We start from the raw sequence: 20484 nt of genomic DNA, 5'->3' as shown, positions 1-20484 counted from the left end.
TCTTTTCCAGGGAGTCTTCTCCTCTCATGAGGTGGCCAAAGTCTTGGAGCCTCAGCTTCAGGATCTGCCCTTTCCAGTGAGCACTCAGGGCTGATTTCCTTCAGAATGGAGAGGTTTGATCTTCTTGCAGTCCATGGGACTCTCAAGAGTCTCCTCCAGCACCACAATTCAAAAGCATCCATTCTTTGGCGATCAGCCTTCTTTATGGTCCAGCTCTCACTTCCATACATCGCTACTGGGAAAACCATAGCTTTGACTATACGGACCTTTGTCGGCAAGGTGATGTCTGTGCCTTACTTGGAAGCAAGTTCCATTTGCTTTCATGGGGGGCATCTCATGCTAGTCCCACTCACAGCAGACTTGTTGAAACTAAGTTTGGTCCATTGGTTTCAATGGGACTTCGTAAGACTCAGTTGCAGACAACCCAGTGCCACTTAACTTTCATATAATGGACACAATCCATCAAAATGTGCAGTGCAATCAACGTTCAGCTCATTTCGGTGGAACGTACTTCCCAGTTACAGTGTGTAGGGCTTAGGAAGCTGTCTTCCATTGGGTAAGACCACTGGCCTGTCTCAGCTGGTATTGTCTTCATGGATTGGCAGCTGCTCTCTGGGTCTGGGGTTTCAGGCAGAGATCCCTCCTAGCCTTACCTGGAGATTCGTCCTGGGATCAAACCTGGAACTTTCTGCATGGAAGGCAAATGCTGTTCCACTGGGTTGCAGCCCTAAACCACGACTTCAGCTTTAGTTGTGACTAAGGGCAATGGCAGCATCCTCAGTACATTTACTCAGAAGTAAGTCTTGAAGAGTTCAATGGGACTTGAGTAAACCCCCCGTCAACGACTAGGACTTCTTTAAAAGGCACAGGACTGAACTTGGTGGTAACTCATTAATGAACAATTGTTTTGCTCACACCACACAGATGTAAATTTGGGGTTTGCTACCAAATGTAAGGGGATGCGGGTGGCACTGTGGGTTAAACCACAGAGCCTAGGACTTGCCAATCAGAAGGTTGGCAGTTTGAATCCCTGCGACGGGGTGAGCTCCCGTTGCTCGGTCCCTGCTCCTGCCAACCTAGCAGTTCGAAAGCACGTCAAAGTGCAAGTAGATAAATAGGTACCGCTCCGGCGGGAAGGTAAAGGGTGTTTCTGTGCGCTGCTCTGGTTCGCCAGAAGCGGCTTAGTCATGCTGGCCACATGACCCGGAAGCTGTATGCCCCTCCCTCGGCCAGTAAAGCGAGATGAGCACCGCAACCCCAGAGTCGGCTATGACTGGACCTAATGGTCAGGGGTCCCTTTACCTTATACCAAATGTAAGTAAGTAAGTAAATAATTTTTTATTTATACTCCGCCCTCCCCGGCCAAGACCAAACATCAAATATCAGATACATTAAAACCCAATCAAACAATTGATTAAAATACAGCTTAAATATTAGAATCAGGATGAAATTAAATGATTGCCCACAAATTACAACCATAGGGGTCGGGAACCTCAAATATTCATCAGGGCCAGCTATCCATGTTGGTCCCACATGAGTCAATAAAAGGGCCAAATAGGTAATTTATAGGGTCCCATGGGGGGGGGGGTCAAACTGGGCCTGGACCAAAGGCCAGGTGGAACAACTCAGTCTTGCAGGCCCTGCGGAAAGATGTCAAGTCCCGCAGGGCCCTGGTCTCCTGCAATAGAGTGTTCCACCAGGCTGGGGCCAAAGCCATTGCAGATCTGCAGCCAATCCCAGCTTCCTGTATGGGGCATAACTTTATTGTATTCGCACTGCATTTAAAAAAAAAGGTTTGTGCTTAAAATACAACACACAACATCCACCTTAGGGTACTCTCATCCCATGCATGTTTATATAGATGTAAGTACCACTGATTTCGATAGGACCTTGTCTGTGTTTAGGATTTGGGTTGGGGGGAGTGTCAGAAGATTTCTTCTCATGACCGAATTTCTCACAGCTAACATCTTTGCCCCTGTGGGGAGATTATGGGCTGGCGTATCAGCGCTGTGTCTTCTCGCTCCCACACCCCAGCCATTCGACAGCTCTGTGATTAGGAGGAGAAAGGTGTATGTTTGTTTTTGAGGGGGAAAGGCCGGTGTGGAAGAGAAGAATTACCCCATTCTAAACCCCCCTCCCTTTGCCCATCGGAAGAAAAGCAATTCAGATCCCCCCACCCTCTTCAGCTTCTCAGCAACCCGATTACTGGGAAATGTAATATTTCTGCATGGTTGGGTTTTTTTTATATATAGAGAATGGTTAAATATTTGCTGTGTTGGATAATTATATAAATATCTCTTTTCAAGTGTAAAGGAAATTACATTTTAAGAAGAAAAGCTGAAGGGGAAGGACACTGGGAACCGAATTCTTGCACTTTTGTATGGAAAGCTCAGATTGAGCCCTGGAACCCCAAATAAAACCAGTGTTCCTCTTCCTGTTGTTGTTTAGTCGTTTAGTCGTGTCCGACTCTTCGTGACCCCCTGGACCAGAGCACACCAGGCACTCCTGTCTTCCACTGCCTCCCGCAGTTTGGTCAGACTCATGCTGGTAGCTTCGAGAACACTGTCCAACCATCTCGTCCTCTGTCGTCCCCTTCTCCTTGTGCCCTCCATCTTTCCCAACATCAGGGTCTTTTCCAGGGAGTCTTCTCTTCTCATGAGGTGGCCAAAGTATTGGAGCCTCAGCTTCATGATCTGTCCTTCCAGTGAGCACTCAGGGCTGATTTCCTTCAGAATGGAGAGGTTTGATCTTCTTGCAGTCCATGGGACTCTCAAGAGTCTCCTCCAGCACCAGAATTCCAAACTAATAATTCAAAATTCTCTTCCTAGCTGTGGGTTATCGGCCAGAGTATTTGGGAATCGGATTCTGAAGGCGGCACAATAACATCAGAAGAACCTCGTAGGCCTGAGGTCTGGCTAGGCCAGCATCCTGTTCACATGGGGGGCAACCAGATGGGAAGCCCCACAATCTGAACACAAGAGCTCTCACAGCACTTGTGATTCCTAGCAAATGGTCCTCATTTTCACGAAAAAGGCTAAGTGCCCTTTGGTGTGTGTTCTGCTCCCTCGCCAGTTCTAGCTCAGGTCAGAAATCACTGTAGAATCTGGTTCCTAAATCAAAAGTGCTCTGCCCCCTCCCCAGCGAGGTTGGGAAATGCAGAAACTGGTTAAAAAGCGTCACTGGGGGTGGGGGGAGCAACTGGCCTAAGAGGAACGTGATGGATTTCCCTTCCTTTCGTCTTCGACTTGCGCTGTGCGGTTTGAAACTTTCCAGCCGTCTTTGAGCAAGTCTATTTTTTTCCACCCTACGAAACATAAAAGTTATTTGCCCCCCTCCCGCCGCCATGCCCAGCCCTGCAACACCCTACCCCCAGATCCCTACTTACAGCTGGCAATGGTTTTAATTTGCAATTTTTTCTCCCCCTCTTGGAAATTGCAGCGGGGCAGAGAGGGAGAGAGGAGATGAAATGTTGCAGAATTTTGCCTCCCCATCTTTCCTGGGGGGCAGCGGGGGATTTGTTTTTCTTTGCGTACGAGATCTAAAAGTTCCGTGGAGACACTCACTTAACAGCTACACCGTGCTGGGCCTCAGCTACAAATATTTGTGTAACATATGGTGCGTGAACTTGTATAATATATGGCTGGGAACACTCTGTCTTGCTAGCTATCCGTCCAAATCTAGGGGGGAAATGTGTGTGCTTGTGGGGCGGGGAGCAGCCAAAGGATGGCCTTTACTGGTTTGCAGTTGACATTGCTCATACGACATAAATCACAGAACAGGATGGAAGTCAGCTCCCCTCTGAACCCCCAAATGAGCTCTTTGAAATAACTGTGATCCTAGCAGAAACGGTTTCTTAGAGCCACATACTGCCTCTCCCCCTCCTTTGAATGACTTCTCTCTCATTTTTTCAGAATTTGCTCTTCATCTAGAACATTACTTGGCACGTAGACCAAGATTCCAAATCGCAGTTTTTGCATGGATTTTAAGTATTGTGGAATTGGGTTTTGGTTTTTTGCACACACGCGCGCACACACACACACACACACATGGCCCTTGCTGTTTTTATTCACTGGGCGGGGAGTTCCCTTCACACATGCAAGGTTGATATCTTGATGATGCCACACTGTGGTGACTTTGAGGTGTGAACATGCCGTGTCATACACCACATCCCAGGCAGGTCTTCTGCAGCCTTCGCACTGCTTGACACACACACACACACACACACACACTGTTTGATGGAGTCTGTCAGTTTACAAACTCGGCTTAGAGGTCTCCAGCGCTGGTGGGCCAAGGCAGGGCCAGGGGATGTAAGAGACAACAAACAGATGCATAATATGGGCAGACACGATTCATGATTATAGTTTTCTGGGTCTCCATGTGCCTTCTACTGAACGAGAGCTTGCCTACAGAGCCTCTCACAGCCAAGGCTGGGTCCTGGGGCCCATATGCGAATTTGAGATGCGGTGAAAGTGGGTCTCAGGGCATATGCAGATGATTTTTTATTGTTTCCAACCGTCTCTCCAATAATTTTTTCTTCCAACAGGCTTTACCACATGGGCAAATGAGTCTTTACCACAAATGTCCACTTGTTAATATTTTAGTCTTGCGTTAACGTTAAATACATGGGCAGAGTGTAAAAAATAAAATTGTTGCTGTTATTGTTGTTGTTTTTCTGTTTTTGTCTTATATGCCTGGAGATGGTGGTTTAGAAGGCAGTTAATAAATCAATGATGATGGCATTAAGAGAGCAGCAATATGGGTTTTCAGGTTATGGGTTGTATCCAATGTCAAGTCTTCTTATTCAGAATAATCCACTGAAATTGGGCAGCATGACTAAGGCCCATTGTTTTCAATAAGTCTACTCTGAGTAGAACTTGGGTGGAGACAACCCTATGACCCCGAGGCAGCAATCCCACCACTGCCTGGCCGAGGAAAGTAAATACTGAGAACCAATGCAACTTTCCCCCCAATTTTCCATGAATTTTAATGTACAGTAATTTGTTTTTCCCTTTCAAATGGTCTCGAACAGCAAGGGCCCTTTTGCCTCACTTTATGCTGGCAGCGTGGCTAGTCAGGAAATGAGAGGAAAGCACCAGGCTCTGTAAGAAGAGCTTATGCTCTGAGCCTCCAACTCCTTTCCAAACCCATCGTGCCCCAGTTTCTGTTGCGAGCTGAAACGTTGGCTGGTCTCTTTGGATCTCCCACTCTGCTAGGCCCTAAACATCTACTCTTGTGTAACAGGCATCCCTTATTCCCGCTGCTGGCCCTGGTCTTTGAAAAATGTGAGCTGGCAACCTGTTCTCCCAGGGACACTTCTGGCTCCTACCCGGGAGGAGACGTCTGCTCGTCGGATTCCTTCAACGAAGACATTGCCGTCTTTGCCAAACAGGTTGGTTTCTGGAGAACGAGAGGTGGTGGAGGGAGGGCAGAGCTGGAGAGTGCTTGGCAGTAGGAACGTGCAAATAAATATTCTCTAAGGTAAAGGTAAAGGTAAAGGGACCCCTGACCATTAGGTCCAGTCGTGGCCGACTCTGGGGTTGCGGCGCTCATCTCGCTTTATTGGCCGAGGGAGCCGGCATACGGCTTCTGGGTCATGTGGCCAGCATGACTAAGCCGCTTCTGGCGAACCAGAGCAGCGCACGGAAACGCGGTTTAGCTTCCTGCCAGAGCTGTACCTACTTATCTACTTACACTTTGACGTGCTTTTGAAATGCTAGGTTGGCAGGAGCAGGGACTGAGCAACGGGAGCTCACCCCGTCACGGGGATTCAAACCGATGACCTTCTGATCGGCAAGTCCTAGGCTCTGTGGTTTAACCCACAGCGCCACCCGCATCCCATATAAATTGGTTAGTCCTTCCTTATTTTTATTTCATTTAACAAAGAGTTATATACTTGGCTCAAAGCTGTTTGCACAAAATGGTGTAAAATGTTCATTAAGAAAAACAAGCTTTCGAACAGGAAGCAGGATAAAATGACCAAATTGCAGAGAAAACCAGCGGTTTAAAAATAAATAAATATGCATAATAAAATCACATGCCTGGGTAGACTTGCCTAAACAAGGAGGAGGTTTTTATTTTTTAGCAGGTCAGCATGGCCAGTGGTCAGGTTTGATGGGAGTTGTAGTCCCACTGCTAGAGGGAGAGGAAGGTTGAGGAAGGCTCAACCTTCAAGGTTGGTTTACACTGTTGAGAATAATAATAATAACAATAATTTATTACTTATACCACGCCCATCTGGCTGAGTTTCCCCAGCCACTCTGGGCGGCTCCCAATTAAGTGTTAAAAGCAGTACAGCGTTAAATATTAAAAACTTCCCTAAACAGGGCTACCTTCAGATGTCTTTTAAAAATAGGATAGCTGCTTATTTCCTTCACATCTGCTGGGAGGGCGTTCCACAGGGTGGGTGCCACCACCGAGAAGGCCCTCTGCCTGGTTCCCTGTAGCTTTGCTTCTCGCAATGAGGGAACCGCCAGGAGGCCCTCGGTGCTGGATCTCAGTGTCCGGGCAGAACGATGGGGGTGGAGACGCTCCTTCAGGTATACAGAGCAGAGCACCTTCCGCTGAATGCAGATTTTCTGTGCAGTGCAGAAAGTCATGCTGGTCTTTTGCTTAGCTCCATGGCTTAAGGTAAGAGGTGATTTTCATTAGGACCAGGATGCAGGAGAAAAGCGTTACACCCACCCACACCCATGTGACCATCCTGATCTCCACTCCTGGGGTTTCCTTGCCTGCTGTTTCTCAATGAAAAGCAATTGCCCATGCATAGCGCCATACATGTAGTCTGGCCTTAAAAAAAATATCTTCTGTAGTCTTTTAATTGTATGGAAATTAGGGACATTTATATTCTTTTAATCCCACGTTTTTATCGTCCTACTGCCTTTATATCTTTTCCGTTCTGGCAACCGGGCAGAAGAGGGTGAAGGTCTGGCAAAGCTCGTAGCAGCGTTGGTAGGTTCCCGCAAGGTTTTGAGACGGGGACCTCTTGATTAAAAGCCCACTGTTGGAAGGATTGCTCAGTTAACCAATATGATGAATCAATGGAGGTCAATTTCCCCCTCATTTCGTTGGAAGGTGAACTCAAAAGCCAAGATGTATCAAATGAATAGCCTAGGATGGAACAAAAAAAGTGTGTTTTTTGGGGGGTGGGGGGAGCAAAGCAGGCTGTAAAGTCTGTAACAAGGTCTCTACACTTTAAAAGAAAAAGCTCTGTCAGGAGTAGAGAATACAGAGTGGAAAAACAGCTTGGGGAGGAGGAAAGAGGAGCTTAACCCCTTTCCTCCTTTATTGCAATTAAAGGTAAAGGTAAAGGGACCCCTGACCACTAGGTCCAGTCGTGACCGACTCTGGGGTTGCGGCGCTCATCTCGCTTTACTTGCCGAAGGAGCCGGCGTACAGCTTCCGGGTCATGTGGCCAGCATGACTAAGCCGCTTCTGGGGAACCAGAGCAGCACATGGAAACGCCCTTTACCTTCCTGCTAGAGCGGTACCTATTTACCTACTTGCACTTTGACGTGCTTTCGAACTGCTAGGTTGGCAGGAGCAGGGACCGAGCAATGGGAACTCACCCCATCGCGGGGATTCGAACCGCCGATCTTCTGATCGGCAAGTCCTAGGCTCTGTGGTTTAACCCACAGCGCCACCCGCGTCCCTCTACTTACATCATAGGAGCCTACAAAACACTGTTGCTGTATGTAGGTTTTATTTTATTTTATGTTTATCTTAATGGGACGCGGGTGGCGCTGTGGGTAAAAGCCTCAGCGCCTAGGGCTTGCCGATCGAAAGGTCGGCGGTTTGAATCCCCACGGCGGGGTGCGCTCCCGTTGCTCGGTCCCAGCGCTTGCCAACCTAGCAGGTCGAAAGCACGTCAGAGTGCAATTAGATAAATAGGGACCGCTTTCTAGCGGGAAGGTAAACGGCGTTTCCGTGTGCTGCGCTGGCTCGCCAGATGCAGCTTGTCACGCTGGCCACGTGACCCGGAAGTGTCTCCGGACAGCGCTGGCCCCCGGCCTCTTGAGTGAGATGGGCGCACAACCCCAGAGTCTGTCAAGACTGGCCCGTACAGGCAGGGGTACCTTTACCTTTACCTTTATGTTTATCTTATATTTTGGAAATGTGCATCCAGTTTTTTTCCCCTTTAAATTTTTTTGGGGCCCTAAGCTATAGCTTGCTTAGCTTATACGTAAATCCAGCACTGGTTGCGTCCAGCACGTGTTATCCCACCCTTTCCAGTACATCTCCCTGCCAAGGGTGCGTCTGTAGTGTTGCTTTCATTATAGGTGGGCTTCCAGCACACGGTGGCAAGTTTAGGAGGCACAATCAGCGCTGATTTGGCACAAACCCACTTTCCCCCTCCCAAATCAGACTTTCTAGTGCATGGAATAAGCTCAGGCAGCGGGCACTGGAAACGGTGGGATTCAAGTTGCAAGAAAGGGAGATTCTGGCTCAACATCAGGAAGTACCGTACTTTCTGACAGTAAGAGCTGTTTGACCAAGGAATGGAAGGTAGTTGACTCTCCTTCCTTGGATGTTTTTAAGCAGAGGTTGGAGGGCCATTTGTCAAGAATGCTATGGTTGAGATTCCTGCATTGAAGGGGTTTGGACTAGATGATTCTCTGGGTCCCTTCCAACTCTATTATTCTATGTTAACGTCACCTAACCTCCCCTGCAAGCAAATCGGAACAAATGCTTGATAAACAGGGTGTCCAGAAGCTCTTAAAAACAAGCGATTTTGTTGCACGAGTGGTCCTCACGAACTTTAGCTGTGAGACCTGAGTTTTATGATGCTAAGAAGAAGAAGAAGAGGAGTTTGGATTTGATATCCCGCCTTTCACTCCCCTTCAGGAGTCTCAAAGCTGCTAACATTCTCCTTTCCCTTCCTCCCCCACAGCAAACACTCTGTGAGGTGAGTGGGGCTGAGAGACTTCAGAGAAGTGTGACTGGCCCAAGGTCACCCAGCAGCTGCATGTGGAGGAGCGGGGAAGCGAACCCGGTTCCCCAGATTACGAGTCCACCGCTCTTAACCACTACACCACACTGGCTCTCTTAAGCAGCATATAGAGCCAGTTGAAGTAAAATAAACTGTGCAACCTGAATTTGCCACGGTGTGATGGAATCCCAGTCTGGCAGTGCCGCCAATGGGGAGAAAACCCTTTGGGGATATGGGGGGGGGCGGCAGGCAAGCAAACTGATGCAGAGAAATGGCGAGCCGAGAAATGGTTAAGAAACTGGTTTTTCTCAGTTCTAAACCACCCCCTTCTTTTTTTAAAGGCATAAGGCATTATTATATGTGTTCGCAATGTGCTGTTTGTCCTTGAGACGCAGCTGGGAATTAGGAAATTCCTTTTACTGGGATTTAGCTCCCCCCCGCCCGCCCGCCTTCTATCTTTTCAGCCAGTTGCCAGAACAACAAAAGGGGAAGTGGAGGAGCCCTCCTCACTCGCCGTCATAAAATAAAATAAAATAATAAAACGGCACTCCCAAGGTCAGCCTTTGCCAAGCTGGTGCCCTCCAGATGTCTGGGAATGATGGGATTTGTAGTCCAAGCACATCTGGAAGGCAGTAGCAAGGCAAACTTCGCCTTAGGTGAGTAAACAACTTTTGCTCCAACCCCAGACCTGCCCAAACTGGACTTCACACACACATATAAACACACACACACACACAAACACACACACACACACACACACACACACACACACACACACACCCCTTCGCAGCTGCCTCTGGATCTCCTCTTAAAGGTCCCACCCGGGTACCAGAATTTTTGATTCTCCAAGTTGGCGCAGCCCTGTCCCAGAACAGAGAGGATGAGGCCAGACGCCTGGGCCTGTTTAGTGCCTTGAAACTATTTAGTGCCGCGATTTCTCTCTCGTTTCTTAAATGAGACATGTGGAGGGGGGGAACTACACTTTTGCATTTTGATACAGGGAGGGGAAATGTTGAGGAATTTTAAAAGCACAGGGGGTTCCTGGGGTGGGGGGTGTGGAGAGAGGGAGGTTGCAAACTCTTGAAAGTGAAATATATGTTCTCCTGCCAGCTGCTGCTCTCGGGGGACGAGAGTCACATTTTTTTGCCGTTTCTTTACAATTTCTGGGAAATGAGAGAAACAGATTTTTCAGTGATGCGCATCGATTCCTTACATTTCTCTCTATCATGTTTTCTCCCCCTGTACTAACGCTCCTTCTGTTTTCTTCTCTTCCCCCCCCTTCCCATCCCGAAATGCCCGTTTTTTAGGTTAGGACAGAAAAACCTTTATTTTCTTCCAATCCTGAGCTGGATAACTTGGTAAGGACACTTCTTACTTTTCTCGTTTTAAGTTTTTAAACTTCATTTCCTCTGTCCGTCTGCCAGCCTTGCCTACTGCGCATAGGAGCAACGAGGTATTTTCTCACATTCACTTTTAGTAATCACTTCTCCACACACACACATTTCCATTCAGAGAAAGTGTAGTGCAGTGGCTAGAGTATTGGTCCACGATCCGGGAGACCATGGTTCAAGGTCTCACTTGTCCATGAAGGTCTTTGGGTGAGTCATGGCCCCTCAGCCTTATCCTACTTCACAAGATTCTTGTGGGGATTAAACGAGGAGAGGAAGAAGCAGGTATGCCCCCTCAAGTACCTTGGAGGAAAAGCTGTTATGGAAAGCCGATGAATCAATTAATAAATCAATTAATATGTGTGCACCATCCAGATGTTGTTGCACTCCAGCTCCCAGCAGCCTCACCCACCCATAGCTGTCAACGTTTCCCTTTTTTTAAGGGAAATTCCCTTACAGTGGTACCTCAGGTTAAGTACTTAATTTGTTCCGGAGGTCCGTACTTAACCTGAAACTGTTCTTAACCTGAAGCACCACTTTAGCTAATGGGGCCTCCTGCTGCTGCCGCGCCGCCGGAGCCCGATTTCTGTTCTCATCCTGAAGCAAAGTTCTTAACCTGAAGCACTATTTCTGGGTTAGCGGAGTCTGTAACCTGAAGCGTATGTAACCTGAGGTACCACTGTATTCCGAATAGGATTCCTCGCAAGAAAAGGGAAAAGTTGATAGCTATGCACCAACCATGGTCAGGGATGATGGGAGTTGTAGTCCCGCAACCCATGAAGGATGATGGGAGTACACATGATTGGCGTCCGCCCATCTTAGACACACACCATCATTCCTTCACAGCTTTACACAAGTGGGCTGCAAATCTGGATTCTGAATAACTGGCCTGCCAATGATCCCACCAGTGATCCTCACTGCCTGCTAGCCAACTGGACACAACCTGGGTCCTTCCATTGAGGGTGATTCAGAGACCAGCTGCTCAGCAAAACCAAGCAAATAAAATCCCTGGCTCTACAGTTGCTGCAGCCGTCGGTCTGCTAGGAAGTCTTAGGCGAGCCACTGCCTCTCAGCCTTAACTAGGGTAGCCACGTGTCCTACAGGATCAGGCCAAAGGGAACCCATCCAGTCCGGGGTCTTGTTCTTGCTGTGGTCACCCAGAAGCCTTTGCAAGGAGGACCCCAGCACAAGAGCCATCTCCCCAGCAACTGGTATTCAAAAGTACAGTGGTACCTTGGGTTACATACGCTTCGGGTTACATATGCTTCAGGTTACAGACTCCGCTAACCCAGAAATATTAAAGGTAAAGGGACCCCTGACCATTAGGTCCAGTCGTGGCTGACTCTGGGGTTGCGGCGCTCATCTCGCTTTATTGGCCGACGGAGCTGGCGTACAGCTTCCGGGTCATGTGGCCAGCATGGCTAAGCCACTTCTGGAGAACCAGAGCAGTGCACGGAAACGCTGTTTCCTTCCCGCCGGAGTGGTACCTATTTATCTACTTGCACTTTGACGTGCTTTCAAACTGCTAGGTTGGCAGGAGCTGGGACTGAGCAACAGGAGCTCACCCCGTCACGGGGATTTGAACCGCCAACCTTCTGATCTGCAAGTCCTAGGCTCAGTGGTTTAACCCACAGCGCCACCCGCATCCCATTAACCCAGAAATATTACCTCGGGTTAAGAACTTTGCTTCAGGATGAGAACAGAAACCGTGCTCCGGTGGCACGGCGGCCCCATTAACTAAAGTGGTGCTTCAGGTTAAGAACAGTTTCAGGTTAAGAACGGACCTCCGGAACAAATTAAGTACTTAACCCGAGGTACCGCTTGCTTTCTGGCAAGTAGCCATTGATGGCTTTCTCCTCCTTTACAAAGGAGAGTCGCTATTTGAAAGGATGTCTGGTCCAAGCCGAGTTTAGAGATAAATACAGTGGTACCTCGCAAGACGAATGCCTCGCAAGGCAAAAAACTCGCTAGACGAAAGGATTTTTTGTTTTTTGAGCTGCCTCGCAAGACGATTTTCCCTATGGGCTTGCTTCGCAAGACGGAAACGTCTTGCAAGTTTGTTTCCTTTTTCTTGACACCGTTAATACAGTTGCGACTTGACTTCGAGGAGCAACTCATAGAACGCGGTGTGGTAGCCTTTTTAGAGGTTTTTAAAGACTTTGGTGATTTTTGAAGCTTTTCCAAAACTTTCCCGACACCGTGCTTCGCAAGACGAAAAAAATCGCAAGACGACAAAACTCGCGGGACGAATTAATTTCGTCTTGCGAGGCACCACTGTAACTCTAAGAAGGAAGAGGCCTTGAAGCTGCCTGTCAACAGTTAGCAACACCTGGCCAGCAGACTGAGCAGGCCCACAGCTCACCTGGTCACAGTCTTCCTCACTCTGGTGAGATGTTTTCGTTTCATTTCTAGCCCAGGGTTCCACCAAAGAGCTCAAGGTGGTTCTCTTCCTCCTTGTTTTATCCTCTCAACAGCCTTGCGAGGTAGGCTAGGATGAGAGACAGTGACTGGCCCAAGGCCACCCAGTGAATTTCACAGCTGAGCAGGGATTTGAACGCTGGTCTTCCAGGTCCTCACCTACTATTCTAACCACAACATTATAGTCATTACTCATAAATAGGTATCTCCATGTCAATTGACAGTTGTGGAATTTATTTCCGCCTCTCCCTTTTTTGTGGCGCTTCTCCACCTTTCCGGCGACACAAACGTGGCCATCCTGCTAACTACGCCCGGGTTCCCGGAAGGATGTGTTTGCCACAGCAGATGAGACGGGTGGCGCTTTCCCAAGGATTGACTGTACAGTGGTACCTCGGGTTAAGTACTTAATTCGTTCCGGAGGTCCGTTCTTAACCTGAAACTGTTCTTCACCTGAAGTACCACTTTAGCTAATGGGGCCTCCTGCTGCTGCCGCGCCGCCAGAGCACAATTTCTGTTCTCATCCTGAAGCAAAGTTCTTAACCTGAAGCACTATTTCTGGGTTAGCGGAGTCTGTAACCTGAAGCGTATGTAACCTGAAGCGTATGTAACCTGAGGTACCACTGTAGTGCCTTTACATGGGTTAACTCTGAACATGGATTTAAGAAGTCGTTTGCCTCAGTCCATGCAGGTTTTCTTCAGAAGGAAGCCAGGATCTTCAGTGAGACTTAACTCTGTGTACTATATGTACATAATAAGCTAGGGCACCAGCTGCACCCCTTCCTACAGTAATCCCACAACTTACATGGGCATTATGTTTTGGGGATCATGCCTAAAGTCAAAATTGTGCATGGTTAGAGCACATTGGGTGCAATGGCGGGTGGGATTGCCAGAATATTTTCTCATGGATACCCACTGGCATTCTAATTTTAAAAAATATTTTTAAATAATAATAATAATAATAATAATAATAATAATAATTTTTATTTATACCCCACCCTCCCCAGCCAAGGCCGCGCTCAGGGCAGCTAACAACCAATAATAAAAACAAGTTGATTGAAATACAACTTAAAAAACAAGATTAAAATACAACATTAAAACATTAAAATGCAGCCTCATCACAGGAGGAGAAAGGAAAAAAGAAAGAGGGGGAGGGAATCAAATTGATTCCAAGTCAAAAGCCAGGCGGAACAACTCTGTCTTGCAGGCCCTGCGGAAAGAAATCAAATCCTGCAGGGCCCTGGTCTCATGAGGCAGAGCGTTCCACCAGGCCGGAGCCATCACTGAGAAGGCCCTGCCTCTGGTTGAGGCTAATCTGACTTCCTTAGGGCCTGGGACCTCTAGGGTGTTGCTATTTATGGACCTTGAGGCTCTCCGTGGGGCATACCGGGAGAGGCGGTCCCGTAGATACGAGGGTCCTAGGCCATGAAAGCTGAATGTGCACACAGGGCCGTCTTACCCATAGGCGCTAGGGCTGCGGGGCACCCGGGCTCTGGGCTCTCAGGGGCGCCAGGCCAAGAGTCCGGCGCCTGAGAGTTGAGTCTAGGGAAGAGCCCGCCCGTCAGTCGGAGTGCCGCGGCAGGCTCTTCTGCTGCGGGCGGCTCTGCGCCGCAAGTTCGGGGGCGACCGAGCCAGCGAGACGCTGAGACGGCCGGCCGGCTCCGCCCTCCTGCGCACCTGGGACTGGGCAACCCGGGGAGGGAGGCGCCGGGTGGATTTTTGCACCCTGGTGCTGCATATGCTTAAGACAGCCCTGTGCGCACAAGATACACCAAAGTTGAGGGTTTAGTGTATCTGATTTGGCCACAGTGACACAGGCCTAAGTTGCACCCCATTGTAATGACTGTAACATGCTCTATATGGGGCTGCCTTTGAAAAATGCTCAGAAACCTCAACCGGCTCAAAGAACGGCAGCCAGATTGTTGACCAGGGCCGGTTAGAGGGAGCAGAAGACTCCCTTGCTGGAAAAGCTCCACCAGCTACCAGTCTGTTTCCAGGCACAGTTCAAAGCGCTGGTTATGATCTACAAAGCCCTACACTATGTAGGCCCAAGCTCTATGAAAGACCGTATTCTCTCATATGAACTTGCCTGGGTTTTGAGATCTTCAGGGGAGACCCTTCTCTCCATCCTGCCATTCTCACAGGAAGGCCTGGTGGGGACATGGGACAGGGCCTCCTCAGTAGCTGCTCCCAGACTTTGGAGTTATCTCCCTAAATAAGTTCGCCTGGCTCCCTCCTTGTTGTCGTTCCGCTGGCAGGTGAAGACCTTTTTGCTCCAACAAGCTTTTGGGAATCGACTGCTTTTAGTTAACAGGCTGGTGGCATGCTGTTTTCATTGTAAATATTGGTGTATTTATAAACAGATTTAATATATGCATATAGTTTTAATTCTATCAATGTTTAATTGCTTTTTAATGTTGGATTAGTCTATGTTTTCAGCAGCTCTTGATTTTATCTGTAAGCCGCCTTGACTTCTGTCAGGGAAAACGGCGGCTAAAACAAGAACAATATCACAGTCTAAGAAAAGTAATACAGTCACCAATCTTTAGCAACGACTTATTTTTCTCTCTCTTTATAATTTCAGATGATCCAAGCTATTCAAGTTCTGAGATTCCACCTTCTGGAATTAGAAAAGGTACAGATGTTTGCTTTGCTTTGCAATTTCTTTTATCCTTTTCCCACCTGCAAACCCTACACACCCACCCTCAAAAAACACCCCCAGTCTTAGCAATTTGGAAGTTAGGCAGAAGGACATGATTGATCCCTGCTTTATTAGAGGCATCCCTGATTGGGAAAGAGCTGTGGTTTCCTACAATAACTGCTGAAACCAAATGTTGGGCCAAATCAAGTTTACTGAGAAGACAAGTTGTGGTCAGTATGTCTTCTCTGCTGCAGCTAGTTTAGAATCCTGCACTCAAGAAAGTTGGATTTTGAAACCTGCATGAATTAGGTAGATTGAACCATTATTATTTTTTACATGCGTTCCCTGACTTCTGTATAAATCATGTGGTGAATGCTCTAGTTATCTCCCGCTTGGACTACTGCCATGCACTCTACGTGGGGCTACCTTTGAAGGTGACCCGGAAACTGCAATTAATCCAGAATGCGGCAGCTAGACTGGTGACTGGGAGTGGCCGCCGGGACCACATAACACCAGTCCTGGGAGATCTGCATTGGCTCCCAGTACGTTTCTGAGCACAATTCAAAGTGTTGGTGCTGACCTTGAAAGCCCTAAACGGCCTCGGTCCAGTATACCTGAAGGAGCGTCTCCACCCCCATCGTTCAGCCCGGACACTGAGATCCAGCACCGAGGGCCTTCGGGCGGTTCCCTCATTGCGAGAAGTGAGGTTACAGGGAACCAGACAGAGGGCCTTCTCGGTAGTGGCGCCCACCCTGTGGAACACCCTCCCTTCAGATGTGAAGGAAATCCTATCTTTAAAAGACATCTGAAGGCAGCCCTGTTTCGGGAAGTTTTTAATATTTAATGCTGTGCTGTTTTTAACACTTGATTGGGAGCCGCCCAGAGTGGCTGGGGAGGCCCAGCCACATGGGCGGGGTATAAATAATAAATTATTATTATTATTATTATTATTATTATTATTATTATTATTATTATTATTATTTTATTATTATTCTGACATGTTTGCCATTTCACATGGCTTGTTTTGGTTCTGCTGATATCCTGCCCCAACCCTTTAGAAAACGTTAACTGAGGCCCACCTCCCGGTACCTGAGACTTCAGGCATTGCCCACACACCTCCAGGCTTTTCATGAGGGACAGAAACTTGTCTTTATAAAAGGAAAGTTGATGGTGGGGAGGGGGAGTTGAGGTCCACAGCAGAATTCTCAAGTCTCATAGTGCAATATCTCACATATTTCTTCTGTGCTTCTGCAAAACTAGTTTTCACATAGCTCAAAGTAAAGCCTGAGGTGGTCCCTGGGAAAAATGAAAGGGTGAAAAATCCCACTATCTCAAAGTATAGGATTCTTTTTTAAAAAAACAAATCAAAATCCAAGTTATCCTCCAGCAAAAAGAAAAAAGTTTGCAAATAATTTCCCTTTCTCACAAGCGGCAGCAACAGCTGTCTCCAATTTTGAAGTATTTCCTCATATGGGAGTGAGAGGGGGAGAAGTTTTAAAAATAGACTCAGAGTCCAGTTCTCCATTATGTTTTTACGGCACCAGAACTCATAGGTTTTCAGATAAATGCTAATCTAGCGATGCTCGCCACCCATTCATACTGATGGCTAAAGAATATAGAAACGACGTATTTCTGTGTGTGTGTCTTGTAGGTTTTGTGGCTCGATCCACAAATCTCCTGGCGACCACAATGCTCAGGTTTTCATCCCACAACCGCCCGTTTCTGAGCTAGGCATATATGCTCAGGACAGGTTACGAGACTTCAGATCTGAGCTATCGAGCCACTATATTTAGCAAAGCCACTCTGGCCTTGTCAATGGAAGCCACTTAAGTTTAGTGGCTCCGGTTTCGCAAACCTCATCCCAGGGCCCCGGTCCTGCAGCGGAGCTGAGAGGAGCTGGCTGGCTGGGTGGGTGGGTCGCCACGGGGCACTTTGCTATGCGGCTCAGCTCCTATGCAGCTCCCCTTTTGCTTTGATCTCGCGGCTTCTAGCTCCACGTTGACAGCTTCAATTGTTCTAGGCAAACGTAACTGAAGGCGAAGCTGCAGAAAGGCATCCAGTGAGATCACACTGGGAGCTGAAGGAAGGAGGGTGTTGGCAGAGCCATCTTTCTACCCTCTGCTGTCCATCACCTTTGGCCCGGCCAACATGGTGCCCTGTAAATATTTTGGGCTACAACTAGAGTGCGCCAGGTTGGCATAGCCTGACAAGACAGAAGTACTGTTCTTGGGGGACAGGAGGCGGGTGGGTGTGGGGGACTCCCTGGTCCTGAATGGGGTAACTGTGCCCCTGAAGGACCAGGTGCGCAGCCTAGGAGTCATTCTGGACTCACAGCTGTCCATGGAGTCACAGGTCAATTCTGTGTCCAGGGCGGCTGTCTACCAGCTCCATCTGGTACTCAGGCTGAGACCCTATCTGCCCACAGACTGTATCGCCAGAGTGGTGCATGCTCTGGTTATCTCCCGCTTGGACTACTGCAATGCGCTCTACATGGGGCTACCTTTGAAGGTGACCCGGAAACTGCAATTAATTCAGAATGCGGCAGCTAGACTGGTGACTGGGAGCGGCCGCCGGGACAACATAACACCGGTCCTGAGAGATCTGCATTGGCTCCCAGTACGTTTCCGAGCACAATTCAAAGTGTTGGTGCTGACCTTGAAAGCCCTAAATGGCCTCGTTCCTATATACCTGAAGGAGCGTCTCCACCCCCATCGTTCTGCCCAGACACTGAGATCCAGCACCGAGAGCCTTCAGGCGGTTCCCTCATTGCGAGAAGTGAAGTTACAGAGAACCAGGCAGAGGGCCTTCTTGGTAGTGGCACCCGCCCTGTAGAACGCCCTCCCTTCAGATGTGAAGGAAAGAAGTAGCTATCTTATCTTTAAAAGACATCTGCAGGCTGCCCTGTTTTGGGAAGTTTTAATGTTGTATTGTTTTTAACACTCAATTAGAAGCCGCCCAGAGTGGCTGGGGAAACTCAGCCAGATGGGCGGGGTATAAATAATAAATTATTATTATAATTATATTATTATTATAGCCTGTCTATATATCCTGGCGAGGTCTTGTCCAGAAATAAGTATATGAGGTACATGTTGCTTATGTGTTTAAGTTCAGAAGATGCTGGGTTCATCGGAGGTTGTTGCTTAGCAACCGCTCTATTTGAGCGATACCTTGGACCAGCGGCTTGGGCCTCCTGCGTTCAGAAATTCGGATATGGGTGGTTGATGTCACAGTACTTAAAATCACAGGCTGTGTGTCAGCCTAGTTAGAATTTCATCCTTTGGATCGCGGGTTTGACTGAAGTTAGCCGTGTCTGTTAATTTCAGTGGGTCTACTCTGAGCAGGACTAACGTTGGATGCAACCTTTTGGGTCTTCCCTGCAAGAGACAGGCCATGCTCCTTGGCTTAGGGTCACGTCCAAACTGGGGACCGTTGTTTGTTTTGCTCTAACAAACCGCGGTCAGTAAGCCAAGGACAAACCTTGGCTACAGATCAGAGTTCCTTGGAAGGGAAACAAACCACAATCCCTGATTTGGATGTAATGGTAAGATAGGGATCGTGGCTTGTCTCTCTCCAGCGCTAGCAGGAGGGCGGGCAGAACAAATACAACCGGATTGTGGTTGGTAAGCTTACTGTGACTTGACAGGGCCTTTTCGGTGATGGTTTCCGGGTGCGGAACACCTTTCCTGGCAAGGTACACCTGTCTCCCTCACTGTTGAGAAAGTTAGAAATATTCTTGTTTACCCAAGCAGCTAGTGGCTGATAGACACTGGCCGTAGCAACCATGAAATCAATGCCTGAGGGTGTCTCGTTGCTTTATTTTTTATTATGTTCTAAATGTTTTATTTTTATTGCACCATTTTGATGCTCGCTGCTCTGGGCTCCTCTGGGAGGAAGCTTGGGATAGGAATTTCATGAACGAAACGAATAGATAATAAATAAATGTGGCCGCAGAAAGCTAGCAAGTCAGGGGGACAGACGGACTAGACTACAACCCTTCTCCCTGACGTGACCAACTTCCATGTGAATGTTTATCTTTACAAAAACAGAACAATCCTTTCACCTAGAAATCTAACACATCAGGGACATGCCTCCTCCCTGACACTCTAGCTTTCGAGGCACAGGCTGCCCACCTCTTTGAGTTATTTGGGGGGCCCTGGAAAAGAGTGGGTGTCAAGTCTACCCCCCTTTAACCAGCCCAAAACCACATGTGAAAAACCCACTGGTTGCCTCTATAGGTGGGGCATGGGGTTGTGTGTGTGTGTGTGTGTGTGTGTGTGTGTGTGTGTGTGTGTGGAAATAAAGGCACGCTCTTTGCTAGGGTAATGAGCTCGTTAGCCACGCAGTAAAACTCAGTGTTTGTAACCTGATAAATCCCTTGTTAATGTAATTAACCCTTTGATTCACGCAGAGGGCACCTGCTGTGAAGCAGCAGACTCTAGAAGCCGGGGTTTAATTCTTTGTCCTGGGGAAAGGGGTGTTTCTGAGTTCAGAAGAGGGAGAAGGGGGTCGGTGGTGCTTTGCTGGGTCAGAGACAAGGCTGTGGGGAGGCAGCCCCATTCAGCCACCACTGAAGTCTCTTAGATCTCTGACATTAAGGGGGTCCCAAAAATTCACTAGGCAGTTACCAGATCCAGACCGGCTTAGTTTCAGCAAGGTGCTGGCTTCACGTACCTTCAGAATAAGCCCTGGCCGGCGGCCTGTTTATTAAAAACAAAAGCCCTGCCAAGTTTCTAGACCCTGGTGCTTCAAGAAGAGCTTTGAAAAGGGCAATGGGGCATTTATTTATTCATGTGAAAGCATTCCTAAACCGCACAGTATTTCAAGAATCTCTCAGTCTAAAAAACGAACAAATATACGATATATGCGATATATAATATACGATATCTTTATTGTCATTGTCCCATGCAGAACAATGAAATTGAAAAACTACATAAAACATTCAAAACCCCCTAAAAACTTTGAAACCCCATTTTAAAATACACTATACTATAGAGTATACTGTTATACACTATACTATACACTATACTATAGAGTATACACTATACTATAAAGTATACTATAGAGTATACACTATACTGTTAAAGCAAATGGAATGATAATGAAATAATAAGACT

General features: G+C 47.8%; 1 protein-coding gene across 5 annotated transcripts in view; it reads left to right on the top strand.

Moving 5' to 3' along the window:
• MEIS3 (Meis homeobox 3) overlaps positions 1-20484 on the top strand; it is an 87967-nt gene that overhangs the window by 10031 nt on the left and 57452 nt on the right. For 4 of the 5 annotated variants that reach the window (XM_053397764.1, XM_053397761.1, XM_053397765.1 and 1 more), the window contains exons 3-5: positions 5242-5389; positions 10234-10284; positions 15314-15364. In XM_053397764.1, coding sequence (XP_053253739.1) covers positions 5242-5389; positions 10234-10284; positions 15314-15364 — 250 coding nt within the window. The remainder of the gene's footprint in view (positions 1-5241; positions 5390-10233; positions 10285-15313; positions 15365-20484) is intronic. The other variant, XM_053397763.1, reaches the window with a different exon arrangement.

Source organism: Podarcis raffonei, chromosome 8 (assembly GCF_027172205.1).
Source record: "Podarcis raffonei isolate rPodRaf1 chromosome 8, rPodRaf1.pri, whole genome shotgun sequence".
NCBI classification, from domain to species: Eukaryota; Metazoa; Chordata; class Lepidosauria; order Squamata; family Lacertidae; genus Podarcis; species Podarcis raffonei.
The sequence above is the reverse complement of the archived record's forward strand: the minus strand, read 5'-3'. Positions and strand labels throughout refer to the sequence as shown.